This window comes from Lepidochelys kempii, chromosome 4, assembly GCF_965140265.1.
Source record: "Lepidochelys kempii isolate rLepKem1 chromosome 4, rLepKem1.hap2, whole genome shotgun sequence".
Lineage (NCBI taxonomy): Eukaryota > Metazoa > Chordata > Testudines > Cheloniidae > Lepidochelys > Lepidochelys kempii.
Genome location: NC_133259.1, coordinates 16,951,753 through 16,972,450, shown reverse-complemented (window position 1 = coordinate 16,972,450; position 20,698 = coordinate 16,951,753). Strand labels below are relative to the sequence as shown.

At 39.6% G+C, this 20,698-nt stretch overlaps 1 protein-coding gene across 2 annotated transcripts in view; it reads left to right on the top strand.

The window, feature by feature from the left end:
- Positions 1-5,740: 5,740 nt before the first annotated feature.
- The window catches only part of ABRAXAS1 (abraxas 1, BRCA1 A complex subunit), a 23,046-nt gene continuing 8,088 nt past the window's right edge, over positions 5,741-20,698 (top strand). The window contains exons 1-6 of one of the 2 annotated variants that reach the window (XM_073340547.1): positions 5,741-5,909; positions 9,727-9,817; positions 11,555-11,591; positions 14,149-14,215; positions 15,165-15,358; positions 19,652-19,771. In XM_073340547.1, the coding sequence (XP_073196648.1) occupies positions 5,823-5,909; positions 9,727-9,817; positions 11,555-11,591; positions 14,149-14,215; positions 15,165-15,358; positions 19,652-19,771 (596 nt within the window). In that variant the 5' untranslated portion in view covers positions 5,741-5,822. The remainder of the gene's footprint in view (positions 5,910-9,726; positions 9,818-11,554; positions 11,592-14,148; positions 14,216-15,164; positions 15,359-19,651; positions 19,772-20,698) is intronic. The other variant, XM_073340548.1, reaches the window with a different exon arrangement.

Below are 20,698 nucleotides of genomic sequence, written 5' to 3'. Positions count from 1 at the left end.
AGAGTTAAGGAAATCTTGAACTGACTCAGAAAAAAGATTCATGCAACGGCCCCACTCTTTTATTTTATGGTAAGTTTTTTATATGTTATTGGTTTCTAGTAGGTCAGATCTAATAAAAAGTAGCATTTCATTTGTCTCCAGTCAGTTGGGCCACACAGGTCCAGAATATCAAGCAGTTTAATTCCATGTCAATATCACCTTTTTATTGCAAATAAATGTGGTCTGAAATATTATACTTATCACAATATTTTTTTATCTGCTGCCATTGAAGAATGGCAAGTGGCCAGTAAACCACTCAGTGGAATGCTCCATTCATTCATCTTTTGATTACCTGTAGGCCATACTTTTCCTCTGCTATTGTATTGATTATAATTCACTGTAAAAATTGATATGCTTTATAGAGAGAGTCGTCTGTTTTCAGCTTCACTTTGTATCTTTGAGCTGTACCTGGAATTTTACAGTCTACTGCTCTGCCATCTTTGACCTCTAAACAATATTAAAATTCATGAGTATTAACATTAGCCTTAGTTTTAAAATTCCTTTTTATCTACTATTATTTATTCTTTATATTACAATATTGTCGGCAGGGCCCAACCAAGATCAGGGCCCTATTGTACGAGGCACTGTACAAACACATAGTGAGTTAGTCCCTGCCTCCAAAAACTTACTGTTTCAACAGATAAAGGGTGGGAGGGGCAGAGAGATAAAATGACTTGCCCAAGGTCGCACACAATGGCAGAGACAGGAGCCAGGTGTCTTGGTTCCCAGTCCAGTGTCCTATACAGAGAACCATGTTGCTTCTCTGATCTATCCACAAGGTACAGATGTGGCCCTTATCACCCTAGTATCTGAGTATCTCACAAACATTAATGAACAAAAATATTTCAAAATGAAAAATTTATTGAGAAAAAAACAAAATGTTTCAATATTTTCACATTTTTGTCTTTGTTTCAGAATTTTAGGAAAACACCCACCTGATCTAGTTATTTGTTTGCCGCCCTCAAAAATATGGGGTAAAGTTTTTTTTAAAGGTATTAAAAGAGTAAAAGTAACATTTTCTTTTTTTAAAGGTGTTATTTGACACTTCCTATAGTAACACTTTCACTCTACAGCAATTTTCTGCTCTCCCTCTCTCTCTCTCTCTCTCTCTCTCTCTCTCTCTCACACACACACACACACACACACACTCCGCTCGTCTATGCTTCAAAACTAATCAGCAATGGGGGTGTGTGTGCGAATTTAAAGTGGATTAACTATTCCTGATTAACTTCATGAAAAAGACACCCCCCTGTCCACACGGCACTATGTCGACGGGAGATGCTCTCCCACTGACATAGCGTCTGCCTCTTGTGGAGGTGGAGTAATTATGTCGATGGGTGAGCACTCTCCTGTTGGCACAGCAGATGCCCTAAAACGGCGCAGCTGTGCCGATGTAGCGCAGTAGTGTAGACTTCACTTGCCCTCAGTTCCTATCCTGGGTTGGATGAATCACACTGCATGTGAGGATTGGACCCACCCTCTGACCCATACTGTGGCTTCCATCTGTATAGTTTGCATCAGTGCAAGGGTTAATTTTCAAGCACTACTGCCAGTTACCCAAGATAAAAGGTACTGTGTGTTGTATATCAGAGGACAAAATCAAGACCTTACTGTTAGCTAAAAGATGTAGATCCTTCACTTAGGGGCAACAGAAAAGTAAATGAAACCCAAAGGGCAGGTTTTCAAGAGAGTTCAGACAGTTCCTATTTAAATACCTAATCTTGGGCTTTTTTGAAAATCTGGCCTGATATCTGTAGCATGCTGCAGAGATAGTGCCTTTCTTTATATACCCACCCCACCCCACCCCACTTGGGATCTGACCATTTTGGCTCTTTACTGCACACCAGAACTGGAGGAGAAAATATGCTTCTATGATTTCTTGATCCCAGTCATTAATACAGCCTTTTCTGTGGCATAATCTGTTACTTAACAATGCACATTTCTGTTTGCACTACATATCCTACAGGAAAAGGAAAACATACTGTTGTTCAACAAATGGAATCACTTTCTCATGGCTTTTACTTAGAAAAAGTAAAAGCTTCTCATATGGATACTAATAAGGTTACAAGCATCTCTCGTATTAATTGTGTAAGTAGAACATGATCACAGTGCTGCCACCTTTTGGTTATATAATAATTTAAAACAACAGATACTGGTTTAATATCTATAGTACAGTACAATAAAAATTAAAGTATGCCGAATGCACCCTCATCTGTATCACTGATAAATGTGGGGTGACTGGTAAGCATAGCCTTAAGCAGCTGTTTGCTGGTATGCCTGTAAAACTAACAAATTAGAAAAGGAGGGGTTAAAACACATCCAAAAAAAGAAGAAAGATCTCTGTGTGTATATAAATATACATACACTTAGACACACACACACACATATATATATAGCCATATGATCTAAAAATCTCTTTACTAAATATTGTACATATGAATATATGTACCTGTGTACAATATTATTTAGTAAAGAGATATTTAGATCATATGGCTAATTTTTATATATTATGTACAATAAATGTAGTATATTATGAGCAGTTTGTTATGTGTTAAGTATCTTTTTATTAAATAATATAAATAATACATACTCTATGGAGTAATTAATAGTAGTTATTATTATTATTAGTTATTTGTTTTGTGGCCACGCCTGGGAGAGCCAGCAATGTCCTAGGACCCCACTGTGTCAAGTGCTCTACAAACAGAACAAAAAATATGTTCTTTGCCCTAAAAAAGCTTACAGTTTAAATAAATAATAATACATAAAGTTTTATACATAAATAACTCAATATGCTATGCTTTCTATAATACATTATTATTTTATTTAATACCAGCTAATAGGGCTAACGTTTCAACTCATAAGTATCTTCCTTATAGCCAAACAAATACATAACTGGGGGTTACTCATTGATGTCAATAATCCATTATCACACATAATAATGACTACCCATTAGTGAAGCAATTATCATATTGCACGGGATCCAACATAGTGTAAGATTAGAAACCAGCCAATACCATGACCTTCATATAGAACACGATTGATTGGCTGTACCAAATGCTGTTCCTGACAACAATTGATCACAATGATCTTCACTCACAAAGGAGGAGTGTACACTAATTGAAGAGCCATAATTAAATAGAATAATAAATCAGGGGGTCGCACCCATGCCACACTTTTTAGTGCACTAGCTGGAGCAGAGCTAGCTCCTGTCTGTCTACCTGTGGTGGGAAGCACCCTCCCAGCTGTTGTGTAGACATAATCTAAACCTCAAGTAAGTGCATGTCAGGCATTGGTCTGAAGCTGCCACCCTCTTCTTCACTTTCCCTGCTACACAGCATTATGCTTGTGATCTGGGATGGTGAGGAGCTCTCCTACCTCTCCACACCCAGTGAAACTTCTTTATGGTCTAAGGTTTTCAAATGAGGGTGCCTAAAGTTAGGCATCTAAACCTATATTCAGCTACATAAATAAACATGGCCTGATTTTCACTTCACTTGGCTTCAGTGGGAACTGTTGGTGTTCAGCACCTCAGAAAATAAAGTCATTTATTTTTAATCAAATAAACACAGAATTAGGAGCCTAATTTTAGGTGCCCTGGCTTGAGAATTTTGACCAAAGTTCCATATGTCCAGGTCATGAATGCAGAAAATGTTGGCCAGATTTTTAAAAAATAATAGTTGCATCAGACAGTGTTTAACTGTATTTTGAAATTTTCGGTAAGAAGATGGATGGTCAGTACTAGCTGACAAATAAGCTGTTTTGAAAATTCCTGTCAGAAATCCATCTGATATATATTGAAATGAAACAAACGTTCCTGTTAAATATACATATGGGGGAGAATCACTCCGTTCAGCTAAACAAAGGGCAGCTCTGTCTGCATCACTATGGATGTCACACCTTGTGCCAGAAACAGCTGATAGCACTTTCCCACCATATAAAATCCCACTTCTTAATGGAGTCTACAGCAATTACATTCACCCTCCTCAGAAGTCTTTCCCTAGGACAGAGTTCTGACTCCTGGAAATAATATTAGCTGAGGAAATAAACTAGCTCAGGGTTAGACAATAACCATTTTGGTTTTATCCTATAATTCCCTCCCCCAATGTTCTTTCAGAAAGAAGAGTTCAGTTTCTTTACTAGTGAGGGTTCTGCATGATCTTTATGACTCTTCAGGGCCCTGATCCTGCAAGCTGATCAATGCAGGACGAACATGACACCCACAGGGATTGCCAGAGGTCAGCAGAGCTCCATTTGAGCACAGGAGGCTGCCTGAGCAGAAGAGCTTGAAGGATTAGAGCTCAAGTGTGCAAGGAATGCAAGGTCTTATTTCCTAATAGTAATAAAATAAGGAAATAGGGGCTGAGGTTGTAATGTTCAGATCTAGCTCTGGCTTAAGTTTAGGCTGGGATTAAGAGCGTAGCCACACTAAGGTGTAACAGTTCTAGTTCAGGACCAGAACCAAATGCTGATGTCCCCCTGAGTTAGGTGCTGTATACATATAAAGTATTATTTATCTGAGAATTTGTTCTAGAAAGTTCATTATTCTCCTGTTAAAAAAAATGTCAGTTGTCCACTCAGAGAGCAGAAACAATGCCTTGTGACTCAGGTAACCAATTACACACCACACATCATTGGTCCAAAATGCCTTTTAAGAGATTTCAACCCAGCATGGTGCAGGTTTCTGAGTGCGCTTGGGGGTGTGCCCCCAGCAGAGGGCTTGTGTGTTGGGTGTGGAGGGGTGCCCCCAGAAGGGGGCTGTGCGCAGAAGTGCTAGAACTAGCGGTGCTGTGGGTGCTTGAAGTGGTTTCCATTATACACAGTGAGTGATTAGTTTGGCTCAATGGCTCTCAGCACCCACACTATACGCATTATTCCAGCACCCCTGGCTGTGTGTGTGGGGATGCCCAAGATCTGCGCCTCTGTGTGTGTGTGTACATGTGCCCCCAGCAGAATGCAGTGTGGGTGTGTACGTGTGCCCCGGGCAGAGTGCTGTGTGTGTACATGTGCCCCTGGCAGAATGCAGTGTGGGTGTGTGTGACCCTGGCAGAGCACTCTGGGTGTGTGTGTACATGTGCCCCCAGCAGAGCACTCTGTGTGTGTGTGTGTGTGTGTGTGTATGCCCCCGGTACAACGCGGTGTGGGTTGCCTGTGTGCCCCCAACAGAGCACTCTTTGTGTGTGTACGTGTGCCCCCAGTAGAACGTGCTGTGGGTGTGCACATGTGCCCCCAGCAAAGCACTCTGTGTGTGTGTGTGTGTGTGTGTACATGTGCCCCTGGCAGAATGCAGTGTGTGTGTGTACGTGTGCCCCGGGCAGAGTGCTGTGTGTGTACATGTGCCCCTGGCAGAATGCAGTGTGTGTATGTGTGACCCTGGCAGAGCACTCTGGGTGTGTGTGTGTACGTGTGCCCCCCGCAGAGCATTGTGTGTGTGTACGTGTGCCCCCCGCAGAGCATTGTGTGGGTGTGTGTGGGTGTACGTGTGCCCCCCGCAGAGCATTGTGTGTGTGTACGTGTGCCCCCCGCAGAGCATTGTGTGGGTGTGTGTGGGTGTACGTGTGCCCCCCGCAGAGCATTGTGTGTGTGTACGTGTGCCCCCCGCAGAGCATTGTGTGGGTGTACGTGTGCCCCCGCAGAGCCCGCTGTGTGTGTGTGTGTGTGTCCCCGCGCGCCAGCCGGCGGGTGCCATTTCCCCTCTGGGCACTAGGGGTCTCTCACGCGCCGGCCCAGCGCTGCCATTGTTGCTCCGGCCCGCGGCCACTCAGGCCCAGGCCGCCGCGGGGAGCATGGAGGGGGAGAGCACCTCGGCCCTGCTCTCCGGCTTCGTCTTTGGCGCCCTCGCCTTCCAGCACCTCAACACCGACTCGGACACTGTGAGCCGCCAGCACCGCCTCGCCCGGGCCCGGGCCCGGGCCCGGCGGGGACAATGGCACCGGGGGGGGGCCCGCGGGCGGGGGCAGGTTTCGCCCCGTGGGGAGCGCCTGGGGCCCGGAGGAGAGGGGAGGCGGGGCCTGGGGGTCGGCCTGGGGGAGGGGGGCGGTTGTTTGAGGTTAAGAAGTAGATTTACATCCACACCCCCCCCCGCTGCCCCTGAGTCTCCCCTGGGCGGGGGAGCCGCCGCTGGGTGTCAGTGGCTTCCCCTGGTTTCACTTTCACTACATGCCTCCCGGCTCCCTCCAGCCCCTCTCCTGCTGGCTACCGTGGAAGCGCCACGGCCCCCTCCCTCTGCGTGTAAATAACGGTGTGTAAAGTGTGCCCCGACCTACTGCCGCCCAGGGCCAGGGCCGTGCCAGAGGGGCAGCAGATCCTTTGGGGATTGATTTCAAGGCACTGTTTTGATTACAAATAAATCACCTCTTGCTGTGTGAAGGGGAAGGGTTTTGCTCCCTGTGTTTCAATGAGGTATCTTGCAACATCACTCTCCTTCTTTTAAAATCTCCCTCACTTCAGATGTCACCACAATTTGAAAGCAGCCCCCCGCTTACGTAGGTGGTGGTAGCAATGATGTGGTTATAATGATAAAAGAGAGGTAGGCTCCGGTCCTGTAAATTGATCAATATGGGCAGACTCTTGTGCCCGTGCACAAGGCTGAAGATCTAACTACATGGATGTGATTGCAGGATCAGGGTTATTTCCAGAAGTGCACCATTTCCCGCCCCCGCCCCCCCGCCCCCCAAAATTACACATTTGTGCTGAAATGTATTTTATTTCTGGGGAGGAAGACACCTGAAATGCTTTTCTGCCCAGGTCTTAGGGAATGTTCTGGGCTCTTGTTTTCGTGCTTGGATAAACTTGATTTGTTTTTAATATCAGAGGTTTTGATTATCTTGGTCCTAAGTGAAGATAAGTGTATTTTGCCTTGTTTAACAAAAAGTTTGGTCCTTGATCCTGCAAGCTCCTTCATGCTGGCAGACCCCTCTCCCCATGTAGATTTCCACTGATCTCAGTGGGGCTCTGCTCAAATCTGGCCATGCAGATCTACAGTAGTTTCAGATCAGGGCATTAGTTTGGAAATGAAGTTATAGCTACTGGAAAATTGCTTACAGGCCTGATGCAATTTATGATTTTAACTACATTTTAAAACTAGAGTCCTAGATGTCAGGATCCACACACACTTTTATCTTGGCAACATACATTTGATCTAGTTTTTAACTTTTTTTAGAAACGAATCTTTTGTATTAAAACCTCTTTTATTGCAACATTAGTGTTTAGAATTTAAGGACACTAATGTCAGGAAGTTGATGTCTTTCAGAACTGTAACTCAGCGACACTGTGTTGTGTGGTGTAAAAGTGGCATTTTCTACTTCTGCATAAAGAAAAGGAGTACTTGTGGCACCTTAGAGACTAACCAATTTATTTGAGCATAAGCTTTCGTGAGCTAAAGCTCACTTCAGTATGTTATAGAATAGTTGTTAAGAGCTGGCCAAAATTTTAGGTCCAAGTCTGACAGGTGGTCATTAAAACTAAGTCCGCATCCCATTCCAACTATTTAAAAAAGGAAGCATAACAGAAGTAAAAAGCAAGCAAGAAAGAATACATAGATCCCCAGATTTTTTTCTGCACTCATATTTGTGCATTTAAAAACAAAATGCCATCCATCCCACACCTTTATAGTTTTTTATTCTTGTGAAATGTTTCCTTTTTTGCTATTTTATCTTTTATTCCTGCTGTCTCTCCTTCCTATATGCTTTTGCTGAACTTAGGGAGAAGTAGCGTAAGCATTTGGGGAGAGTCATTTTGCTCCACCACTTGTGGGCTTTTCTGTTGTGCTTTGACTGCACTATTGTTTGTGGCAGTAGATCATATGGGGAAATGATTGCAGGCCACACAAAATAAAGGACAGTGCTAAAAGTTCAAGATGTTTGCTTTGATAGATTATTTTTGTAAATTTTAGAACTCCTGTCTCCCACAGCTCGTTGTCCAGATGATGGAGTGTAGATTTTTTTTAACATTGTCAATAAAAGCATTATTTCTAGAGCAGTCAAGCGATTAAAAATTAATTGTGATTAATCGCACGATTAAAAAAATTAATTGTGATTAATTGCACGATTAAACAATAATAGAACACCATTTATTTAAATATTTTTGGATGTTTTCTACATTTTCATATATATTGATTTCAGTTACAACACAGAATGCAAAGTGTACAGAGCACACTTTATGTTTATTTTTGCTTAAAAGTATTTGCACTGTAAAATACTATTTCTTTTTTTTCCAATTCACCTAATACAAGTACTGTAGTGCAATATCTTTAACATTAAAGTTGAATTTACAAATCTAGAATTATGTAAAAGAAAAATTGCATTCAAAAATAAAACTTTCCAAAAAATGGAAAACTTTAGAGTCTGCAAGTCCACTCAGTCCTACTTCTTGTTCAGCCAATCGCTCAGACAAACATATGCAGGAGATAATGCTGCCCGCTTCTTGTTTACAATGTCACTTGCAAGTGAGAACAGGCGTTCTCGTGGCACTGTTATAGCAGATGTCGCAAGATATTTACGTACCAGATGCGCTAAAGATTCATATGTCCCTTAATGCTTCAACCACCATTCCAGGGCACATGCATCCATGCTGACGACGGGTTCTGCTCAATAACAGTCCACAGCAATGCAGACCGACGCATGTTCGTTTTCATTATCTGAGTCAGATGCCACCAGCAGAAGGTTGATTTTCTTGTTTGGTGGTTCGAGTTCTGTAGTTTCCGCAGTGGAGTGTTGCTCTTTTAAGACTTCTGAAAGCATGGTCCACACCTCAACCCTCTCAGATTTTGGAAGGCACTTCAGATTCTTAAACCTTGGATCCAGTGCTGTGGCTATCTTTAGAAGTCTCACATTGGTACCTTCTTTGCGTTTTCTTGTGAATCTGCAGTGAAAGTGTTCTTAAAATGAATAACGTGTACTGGGTCATCATCCAAGGCTGCTATAACATGAAATGTATGGCCGAATGTGGGTAAAATAGAGCAGGGGATGTACAATTCTACCCCAAGGAGTTCAGTCACAAATTTAATTAATGCACTGTTTTTTTAACGAATGTCATCAGCATGGTAGCATATCCTCTGGAATGGTGGCCGAAGCATGGACATGCAAATGTTTAGCGTATCTGGCACGTAAATACCTTACAATGCCAGCTACAAAAGTGCCGTGCAAATTCCTGTTCTCACTTTCTGGTGATATTGTAAATAAGAAGAGGGCAGCATTATCTCCTGTAAATGTAAACAAAATTTTGTCTTAGCGATTGGCTGAACAAGAAGTAGGACTGAGTGGGCTTGTAGGCTCTGAAGTTTTACATTGTTTTGTTTTTGAGTCACAGAAAAAAATCTACAGTTGTGAGTTGCACTTTCATGACAAAGAAATTGCACTACAGTACTTGTATGAGGTAAATTGAAAAAAACTATTTCTTTTGTTTATCATTTTTACAGTGCAAATATTTGTAATAAAAATAATATACACTGATTTCATTTACAACACAGAATACAATATATATATGAAAATGTAGAAAAACATCCAAAATATTTAATAAATTTCAATTGGTATTCTGTTGTTTAACAGTGCAATTAAAACTGCGATTAATCACGATTAATTATTTTAATTGTGATTAATTTTTTTAGTTAATCACGTGCATTAACTGTGATTAATCGAGAGCCCTAATTATTTCTAATATGTTTTTCCTCTGTTTGCTCCCCTTACAAAGGAAGGCTTCCTCCTTGGAGAAGTGAAAGGTGAAGCCAAGAACAGCATTACTGACTCTCAGATGGATGATGTTGAAGTTGTTTATACAATTGGTGAGTCTACTCTTGATTTCAGTGGGACAGTGCATATGATTAAGTACCTTACTGAATCTGGGCCTCAGACTGGCAACAAAGACTACTGAATGTTGTCACAATGCTGTATTTAAATGTGGTATTTATCATTTTGTAAGATAATCTTTCATATTTCATCTTCTTTAACGTTTTGAAATTTTTACGAAAATATGAATGTAACAAAATATTTTATCTAATAGTTCTAGATATATGGAAACAAAAGTATGAGTTTATATTTTCTTGAATACATCTTCTGTACCAAGAAGTCACATTAAAAACAGATTCTGCCTCTGACTCCTTCTGTTGCCTTGAGTAAGTCACCTAACCTCTTTTGGACCAAATTCAATCCTGATGAAATCTGGAACGGTTTTGAATTCCATGAAGTTCAGCTCATTTAGACCAGGTTGACTTTGGGTCCTTTTTTCCATTCGTAAAATAGGTATGCTATTTGCTTTTCTCAGAAGGTGCTGTGAGGATTAATTCATTAATACTTAAGTGCCTCGAAGATGAAGCGTGCTTACGTGTCAAAGACTGTTTTATTATCAGAGAGACCAGGTGTGTGAGGTAATCTTTTATTGGAGCAACTTCTGTTGGTGAGAGAGACAAGCTTTTGAGCTTACACAGAGCTCTTCTTCAGGTTTTATTATCAAGCAGGCTTTCAGATATTTCCAACTTGAAGTTTATTTAAAAACAAATTTCTGTGGAGGTATTAAGTGCTGGGAAGTCATCTTATATTTTATATGAACCTTTGAGAAGAAAAAATGAACATAAGAGAAGCTGACCCTGTGAAAAAAATCACTTGAACATAATGTTATAAAAGTGAGTGCTGTTGTAAGACCTAGTACTCCCCTCTGCAATGAGTACTACTGTGGGAGGATTTGGGCAAAGAAGAGGGTTTTGCATTTAGCTCTGAATGTTAAGAGGTTAGTTGTCCTTATTTCTTCTCGTAGTGAGTTCCATATTCTTGATCCAGCTCCTGTGAAGGTTCTGCATCCTATAGTAATGAACCTACCCCAGTGGCCAACAGCTCTAGTGCTTCACTGGAACACAGCTGTAGTCCAAGAGAGACTCTCTCTTACGTAACCAGGATCAATTCCATGCAGGATGTTGAAAACCAGGAGAGTCACTTTGGACTGAATTATGTATTTGAAAACATCTAGATTATTGTGAGCACTATAGAAATAACTTTCATTTATGAAACAACTATATTCTTGCATAAAAGTTTAACTGTAAGAATAATTCTGATGCTGAGTGCAAAACTAGAAAGAACATTACAATTAATTGGTATTAGATATATATTCTTATGCTCAATGGATCTGGGCCTTAACTGAAAAATACAAGGCAGTTTGATTAAGTGTATGTTTTATTTTTACTCTTGTTCTCAAAAAATGAAGAGAACAAAATGGGAAAAACTGGCCATGATTCTTGCTTGGCAAAGCACAAGGGGAAAAAATAGTTTATTGAAAAACACACCTAAACATGTAGATGGTTTCCCTGTAGTCTTGAAAAACCACAGGATTATTTTTAAAGACTTACTATTGTGAGTCTACTATTGTGACCCAGTGTGAGTCAATACTGGAGTTTAGTGTTTGTTTTAAGTTTTAAAGGTCCCTTGATAAAATTTTTACTTCTCAGGAGGGTATGGCTATAAATATAATCTGCAGAAGAATGAGAGTGCTGAGTACGTGGAGCCAGAGTAATATATTGTTTTTCTTTCAGATATACAAAAACATATTCCATGCTATCAGCTTTTCAGGTTAGTATCATTGACTAAACATGTACAAAATTAAATGACGGGTTTCTACATCAGTTAAGCTCACGTCCTATGAATGAAGAAATAACATAGCTAGTGGTGAATGACGTATCAGCTTCTCCAAATGACACAGATACGAAATGCCTATGTATCCATTTGGTACAATATTGTATTAGTTTTAAGTACTTTTTATTAGATGTATACTGTATGCTTATATCTGTGTGCATGTATGAATGTATATACTGTATACCACGCGTGTTATGAACTGTAGAACCACAATCTGCACTGTGCGCACTATGTAATCTTCCTGAGACTCACTCTAACATTAAAAATAGCTTCATTTAAAAACAAAAAGCAACTTCTTCCCACAGGTGTATAATTTCCGCCCAGAATTACACTGGCTCGAGGTAGTAACACTTTAAGGTTGGATATCTTATGACCCATCAGGGATAGAAGTGAAAGCATTAAAGCTTTATACCATAGGAAAGGATGTCAACTTATCAGTGAGCTACACTTCACTTGCTTCTAGTTGTAGAAGATCCTTAGATAACTGGCATTAAATGTGATATATATAAAATCTATTTTAGGTCATTTTTAGCCGTTTTAAAAAGTGTCATTTTTTTTGTTTCTCTATGGCATGTACAGTTGAACTCACAGTAGCAAGGTTCACAGGCAAAGGGATACGAAAAATAGTCCCAATAAAAAAATGTTATAACCCTCAAACACTTAAAATGTTTTATAATAAAAATGATGTGGCCAATACAGAATACATCACAGTGGTAGTATAAAGGTTTTATTGGCATTCATTTGGGATTATTACAGGTATTCATATACCATGATGAATGCTGTAGAAAAATGTAGATGAGCCCACATCACTCAATACACCCAGTCCAAACTCATGTTGCTAAAACCTTCAAGCCATGCCACACCACACCATTACTGACTTTCTGTGGCCATGGTTCAAGAAAGCCCTTAAGCATGTAATAAATCCATCCTTATTCCATTTAAATATTTAAACCTGTGTGTCACATTTTGGGTGCAGTCCCTGTAACCCTGGGTGCCTCACAATGCTTTGCTGTTGTAGCTCCCAACCTGGAATGCTTACGAACAGCCTAATAGCACGCAGGTCACACGCTGAGTGTCTGCATATAGTGATAGCTCTGACCCCAGCAGCCTGTCAGCAACACTCAAGTCACACTCTGGCTTCCACCAGCTATTGTGACCTCAACACACTCCCAGTCACAAATTTTCCCCAAAACATGTGTTCTGCACTATCCAGCCCTCTCCTGGGCGGTTCAGATATTAGAGGTCCATTGGCACTGTAAGGAGTCAATATGCAACAGTTTGTTATTTTAATTGGAGTTACCAAAACAGTTCAGTTTAAACACAACACTAGGTTAGTATTGATTAAAACAGGGATCCGCAACCTTTGGCACGCAGCCCATCAGGGAAATCCACTGGCGGGCTGGAATGATTTGTTTACCTGCAGTGTCCGCAGGTTCGGCCGATTGCAGCTCCCACTGGCTGTGGTTTGAAGTTCCAGGCCAGTGGGGGCTGTGGCAAGTGGCATGGGCTTAGGGATGTGTTGCATCGAGTTTAAGTGAGTACAAGTAAAGTCAGAAATGGTCACAAGAGAAATAAAGATAAAATACTTTCTAGTAGCTAAAACTTAACCAGCTAGCCTTGGTTCAAGGTAAAATCCTTAATTGCTGACCAAATTCTCAGGTCAGGAACTACCCCAAAGTCAAAGGACTGGTTTCTTTGTCGTCTTAGGTGAAAGAGAGAAAGGGAGAGAACCCTTGCTGTGTTTTTGCATCTCACTTTTATAGTCCACTCACCCTTTGAAATGCATTTCCCTGAGGGTTACCCCGAGATAAAGTTGATTCTAGCTGTAAGGATGGAGATATGGTGTCTCATTGTGAAAGAGATTCTATGCTGCTGTTTGCTAAAATGCAGATCCATCTGTTCCTGCCCCCATTCTTTGCCACTTGACAGGTGATTGCCAATCAACTTTGATGATACCTGGCTAGAGGCATCAGCTTGTCCTTTGTTTTTGAGAAACCAGTTTACCCACTCCCCAGAGTTGTCTGGTAAACACATTATAGTAATAATTTCATCTTGTGTTCATAATTGTTAATACGCATTTCATATAAACATTACACAAGAGTATTGATTATCAGTGTGGTGTTAGTTTTTAAATGATACCTCAAAAGGCATATTTTGCACAAAAATTATTACACTAGTGTGTGGGGTCTGAATGTGGGGTGCTTTTGGTCACACTGTTCTTAAATGCTTTGCTAAATTGGGGCCTATATCTGTATTTAGAATGTGAATAACGGATGCCATTATTTCAATATCACTTTCAGACAGGCCTAATTTTTTTTATTATTGTTAGGTGTAAACAAGAAAATCAGGATGTACTGGGAAGGTGTTTCCCACTAGACTTTGTTTTAATAACATTGGATCAGATTGAAATGAGGTGGCTGCTAGATTATTTTAAGAAATATTTACTTTGGAATGTAACCTTTTATTCTCTGATCCTTCTTATGATCTCTTCTAGCTTTTATAACTCTGCAGGTGAACTGAATGAGCCTGAACTGAAGAAAATATTATCAGGTTGCAAAAAGGTATTTTATTTTTAAAAATAATCCATACTCTGGGGTTTTATGCAGGGTATTGTGCTGACTCTGTAATTGCTATGTTGATTCATATTTTAGTTATGTTTCATTCCATAATTTCACTTTAGGTACTTATTCCCTTTTGTTGTCTTTTCAGCCCATGACAAAAGTCTAAACTGTACTGAAATCTCGTCCTCACAAAGCAATCCTTTTTTTTTCTTTTTTATTTAGGGGAATACTTATTCCCTCTTCTGTGCTGCTGTTGGATTTTTTTTCCTCATCTCCCAAGTGAACCATTTAAATGTTGCAATGAGATCATATGGCCTCTTCTGTATTTGGATCAAAGAAGTATTCTTCAGTTCAAACAGTTCACTTGAAACACAGATAGCTGGATTTCAGTTTATTGGAATTTTAGTACATGCATTGGAAGAGTTTGCCCTTTCATTTACTGAATCAGATTGACATCCTCTTGTCTGACTTAAAATACAAATAGTTTATTTTTCATCAAACGCCCTTGCTTCAGAACAGAATACATAAACAGGATGACACTGCAGTCGGATGGGGAGGTGTACTGGTACAGGGCCAAATTTGGAGCAAGCTTAATGGTTTGGGCATAAGCTTTGAAAGCGAACCAGTTTTGATAGATTTATATTCTCAGGACGTGAGGGGTATGAAATGTTTTCAGTAAGGCCTCAACTCAGTAGAACGTATAAGCAGGGGTAGTTCTAATGGAACTACTTGTGTTTAAGTGATTTGCTGAATAGGGATGGTACTACTTGTGTGTTTAAAGTCAAGCCTGTTTGCTGAATCAGGGTCTACGATCTTAAAGAATTCCAATTCAGTTCAGGGCTGACCACTCTTCTGACTTTTTCACATGTGTGTGTGTTTTGTTATATGGTTGTGTAATTCTAGGGAATGGTAACACTGATTAGATAAATCTTTTTTTTTTCCTACCCAGAATGTGATAGGCTGGTACAAATTCAGACGTAATACAGACCAGACAATGACATTTCGAGAGAGACTTCTTCACAGGAATTTACAGTCATACTTATCAAATCAGGGTCTTGTCTTTCTGTTACTAACTTCCAGTGTAACTACAGAAAGTTGTTCCACTTACAGATTGGAACATGCTTTGCACAGACCACAAGAGGGGTAAGTACCACTCGGTTGTTGTTCTCTCTAATTCTAGTAGGACACAGGGATGTATGATAGATATGCTGTGACTTTCCTTATGCTATTCATTTTTCTAGTACTTCTCACCAAAATTACTATTTTTAATGCCAACATTGACTGATTCACTTAGGAAACCTGTTGATTTTCTTCATGAAAACAATCTTCAAGTAAACTAGACAAAGTTAGCAAAACAGATTTAGAAATGATTCTTTATACTGGTAGATCCTCCCCTCTCCCTTGTAATTTGGATGGACGTCTTTCTGTACATTTTTCTCTCTCTAGTTTCTTTCATTTGAACACTCCGACCCCAACCCTTGGTTTTCTCAGCTCCAAGTTTTCCGAGCAGTATTTGCAGCCCAAGATATAATTAAGTGATCTTGTAAGTCTTTATGTTCTGTCATCAGATGTTTTGTTTGTTTTTTTGAGGAGTCTTATAGCAGATGTAGAGAAATCTTTAGCAATGACTGTTCTTAGCCTCTGACAAAGTTCACCTGGCATAGGCAAAGAACAACATATGCCAGTTCCTGTATTGATTTTATCACTCTTAGTTTGTATCAAATTAACCACAAGGCTCTTTAAAGTATTAGCAATTCTTTTTAGACAATCTGGGAACTCAAGTCCTTACCAGAAGCAACCATCTACATTAGAGTGGGTCATAAGTTTTCTGACAGAACATTTTTCCATTGGAAAATGCCAATTAGTTGTTCTGTGGGAATGTGTATATTTTGACAAAATTCTGATGGAAACCAGGCAGGTTTCCGCTGCAACAGAATCCTGCCTGGTCCTGCCATTTTGTCCATCTGACTTGGCAGCCCTGGTTCTCAGGCTCCTGGCTCCTCAGAAGCACCATCTCCTTTGCAGCTTGCCTGGGAGGCTGGCTGGGAGCCCTGGTTCCCAAGCTCATCTGCATCCCTAGTTTCCAGGCTCCCAGGGTTCCCCTGCTCCACGTCAGCTCTCCAGGTGGCCTGCCTCACCTGGAGAACTTGACAGCCAGGAATCCCAGACCAGGCTGCCTGGATCTTGGGGTGCCTTCCTGTCATCAGTCTGGGGGTTTTCCTCCTACCGGCAGCAGGGCTGGTTGACAGGAAAGACAGGCAGCAGTGGCACTGGTATGTTCCCATATTGGGATATTCCCTTCCACAGGAAAGGACATTTTATTCTGATTCAGACCAAAATCTCAAACTCAGTTTCCTGCCGGACAGATACTCTGTTTTCTACCCAGCTCAAATCTGGGGGTTTTGTATCTAGCTTATTCAAGCTGTCATGTCAATGCCTACCAAATTTTTCCTATTACATATTATGTTGAATTTTCCTGTTATCTTTCATTACATTTTGACATCTTATTTCTTGGCACTTTTTATAAATGTTGCAATTTGATACAACAGCAGTACAACAATCTCTCTAAATTGGTCTTATGGCTTCATTCATCAACAACATAAACAGCAGTTTAAGTAAATTCAAAAAGCTGGCTTAATACAGTAGTTCACAAAACTATTTAATTAGTAAATTAACTCAATTTTTTTAAGAAAGCTTGTGTTGGTTTTGTTTATCTATTTGAATTACAAATTGGCCTGTCTCCCCTTTTTTAAAGGTAATTGGCACAGGGTGGAAATTATTTTGGGACTTTTTTGATCTTTTATAATCTATAAAGAGGCTGATTTTTCTTTTTTATCTTTAAAAATATCAGGAACATCAGGTCTTGTCTTTCATATTTTGAGATTTCATTGGAGGCCCCCCAAGGAATGGATTTGGGAGACTTCTTCATCATTAATTAAGAGGCTGGATGTTCAGTCTTTGATGAAGATCTTTTTCCAAATATTAATTTTGGCATTTATTTTAAAACACAAATTCAGAATGCTTAAAATTGAATTAAATAAGAATCACTTCCCCTTTCAGTGAGGTTTCCTTTCTTGATACCTGTGATGTCAGAATCCTACTCACGGCCTTTCAGGAAAAAACAGAGTAGGCAACTTAATTTCCAATGTAAAAAAATATTAAAAATAACAAATAACTTTCAGGCCCCCTTTCTGCATGATAAGAATAGAAAAGAGGAGGAGGCAATTTTCCCCACTTTTATGGGTCATCTTTAACAAACAAAGCTTTGCTACTGTCAATTGTGTTGACCAAACCTTCATTGCAATAAGTGGATGATGTTAAAAGGTGAAGGTAAAAGAAGCATGATCCAGCCAGTTGACAGTAGATCAACCATTTGAACATCACATGAAGTATATGGATCTGAAGGAGAATGGAAGTCACTTATCCCAGAATGAATAAGAAACAAACCATGCTCACACTGGAAATGGTTTACATTTGATTCCTTTGCATCTTTTCCCTGCTAGCGCTTAGAAACAGATTGTCATAACCAATCATCATTCAATTTTTAAGACTCTCTTGCTTGTGTTTAAAGAGTTCCCTTGATTTCTTTGCAAACCAATTGATGCCATACTGTCCTAACCAAAATCCAATTTAAAAAGGTATAAATTAACCTTGAGAGACATTGCCAGGTAGCTTTGTCCTGAAACTTAAGTTTTACAAAACCTAAAATTAAAGGGAGTGCCTCAGTTCTGAATGACAGCTTTTTTTTCTTGCATTGCAAATGACACCTTAAAATATTATACCTGAAAGAAACAAATATTTTGGTTTTTGCTGTTTACGTAGTATGATTTTACATTTCAGCTTGGACAATGAAAGTAGATTAATCAGTTTCTAATCTGTTTCACTTGCAAGGTACGGTATCATAAACTATCTCAGTGCTGCATGTGTGAGTTGCAAATGTTGTAGGTCATGTGTTTAAAAATGATGTCTCCATTTAAATAAATTTAAATAAAAACATCAGTCTTCTAATTACCTAGATTTTGTCTGTGTTCCTGCCTGAGACTAAATGTGGAAGCCTGGTTTTACAAAACCTAGCTTTTGAACCAAATCTAATCTTACACTATATCTCTAATACAAATGTCTTCATGGCTTTTTAACATTTCAGTTGAATACAGTGTGGCTTTTATACAATGAAGGGGAATGTTTAGGTGTAAACAAACACTACAGTTAACACATCAGAACCTAAAAGTAAAAAATGCCTCAAAACTAACTGAAATATTTTGATTCATTGTCCAAAAAATAAGTGTAAATTTAAATAGTACAAATAAGTAAACTAATCTTTAAAAATACCTTTTTCAATAACCAGATTCAAGTAAAAAAACCAGTAAATTACCTAAGGAAACATATGAATTCTCTTTTTGGTAATTTACATACACAAAAACATTTAAAAATAATAACGTAACCTTAAACATGAGAAAACTTGTGGAAATGTGACTTTAACTGGACTTTTGACCCATGTGTTAAATTTGAGATGTCATGACAAAGAGCCAGATCCTGTAAGCTATGTATGCCGTCAGCCGTGGAGAGCCCAACTTCAGTAGGGCTTTACAAAGAATTTCCCCTTGCGGAACAACTTGCAGGGTCAGAGCCAAAATACAGAAACCAATGTCATTTCCAGTATTTAAAACATTGAATAATAGTTCATGATAAACTTATTGTGATGGGGGTAGGGCCATGCTCTCCAATTATAGGCTACGTAATTTTAGCATTTGGGGCCTGCTTCAAAGCCCATTGAAGTCAATGGCAGTCTTTTCGTTGACTACAGTGAGCTTTAGAGAAAACTGAAAGTGAACATCTTCATCAAGTAGGCTTTTTACTCAGAGCAGCTGGTGTCTCCCCCAAGGGGGAAAAATCTATACGAGAGTCACCTAAGAGAGTCTCAGATCTTCTGGGCATGCTTCATTTGTGGCTCAACAAAGTTAGTTTCACTACCTGGTCCACTAAGAAAACTGACCATTTATTCCCACCCTTTGTTTCCTCTTTTAACCAGTTACTGATCCATGAGAGGATCATCCCTCTTATCCCATGACTGCTTATTTTGCTTAAGAGCCTTTGTTGAGGGATCTTGTCAAAGGCTTTCTGAAAGTCTAAGTACACTATATCCATTGGATCACCCTTGTCCACGTTTGTTGACCATCTCAAAGAATTCTAATAGATGGCTTTTGTAAAGAGAGACCATGCCTCACCCATGTTGACTCTTCCTCAACATATTGTGTTTCTCTGTGTCTAATAATTCTCTTCTTTACTATAGTTCCAACCAATTTGTCTGGGACTGAAGTTTATTCCTCTATGAGAATTAATAAAATGGAATTCTGCACCTGTATCATAGTTTTATAATAAAGATTATCTTTCACAGATACACTGATAAATTTTTATGTTCTTGCTTTTTTTAAAAAGTCTTTTTCAGAAAGTTCCTCTAGTAGTTGCCAACTTGGGTATGGCAGAACAGCAAGGTTACAGAACTGTGTCTGGCTCCTGTATTTCTGATGGCTTTGGCAGAGCAGTAATAAAACACAGGTAGGAATGATGTACTTTTTTCATATTTAACTTGTTTCTTCTAATGATATTTTGTATATTTCAAAAACTGACATACTGGGAAGGAACCAGCAGTTTGACACTTTCAGAATCATAAAGAGTGAGAAACAATATTTGTATTAAATTTTACCTACAGTATCTCATCTGATACACCCCAACAGGTAACCTTCATAACTGAAAGGTTTCGTATTAAGTAATATGTGCCAAAGACGATTTGTAGGGTAATTGAACTCTTCTTCTCTAAATGGAAATCAATGACCAGTTCACAATTTTGGGTCTGTGCTTCTTTGTATCCAGATATAGAATGCTTCATAGGTAAAATTCTAACCCATTTAAACCTCTTCAGCAAGTGATGCAACCCTAATTTGCTAGCCAGGTATAACTGTTAGGGACTTATTCCTTCACCCGCTCACTGCCCTGGTCCTTCTCGCATGAACAGAGAGCAACAATACCTGAAGTCCGAAGGTGCAAACAATTCAATGTTTATTGGGGTGAACTTCCAGCAAGCATGATTCAAGTTTCCTTCCTCAGTGTCTCGCAAGAATGATTCCAGTTTCCTTCCCCAGTGTCCCCCTTCCCAGCTCTGACACCACAGAGCCTTGCCTGTGTCCCTGTTCCATTTCCCCGCCTTAGCAAAACATGATTCCAATTCCCCCACCCCCATTCCCTGTTCCCATTCCGCCCCCTTATTTCCTGATTGACAGCAGACTATATAGTAAAACTTGTTCTGCTTAGCCATACCTTAACAAATCGTTTTACTGAAATTTAACTAACCAATTCTAACATATTGTAATATGATTATCTAACCAATTATATCCCACCACCTTAATTAGCTTACACCCAACAAAATTAATTATACAGCAGACAGAAACAATCACAGAACCAGACAGAGATTATATAGACGAACAA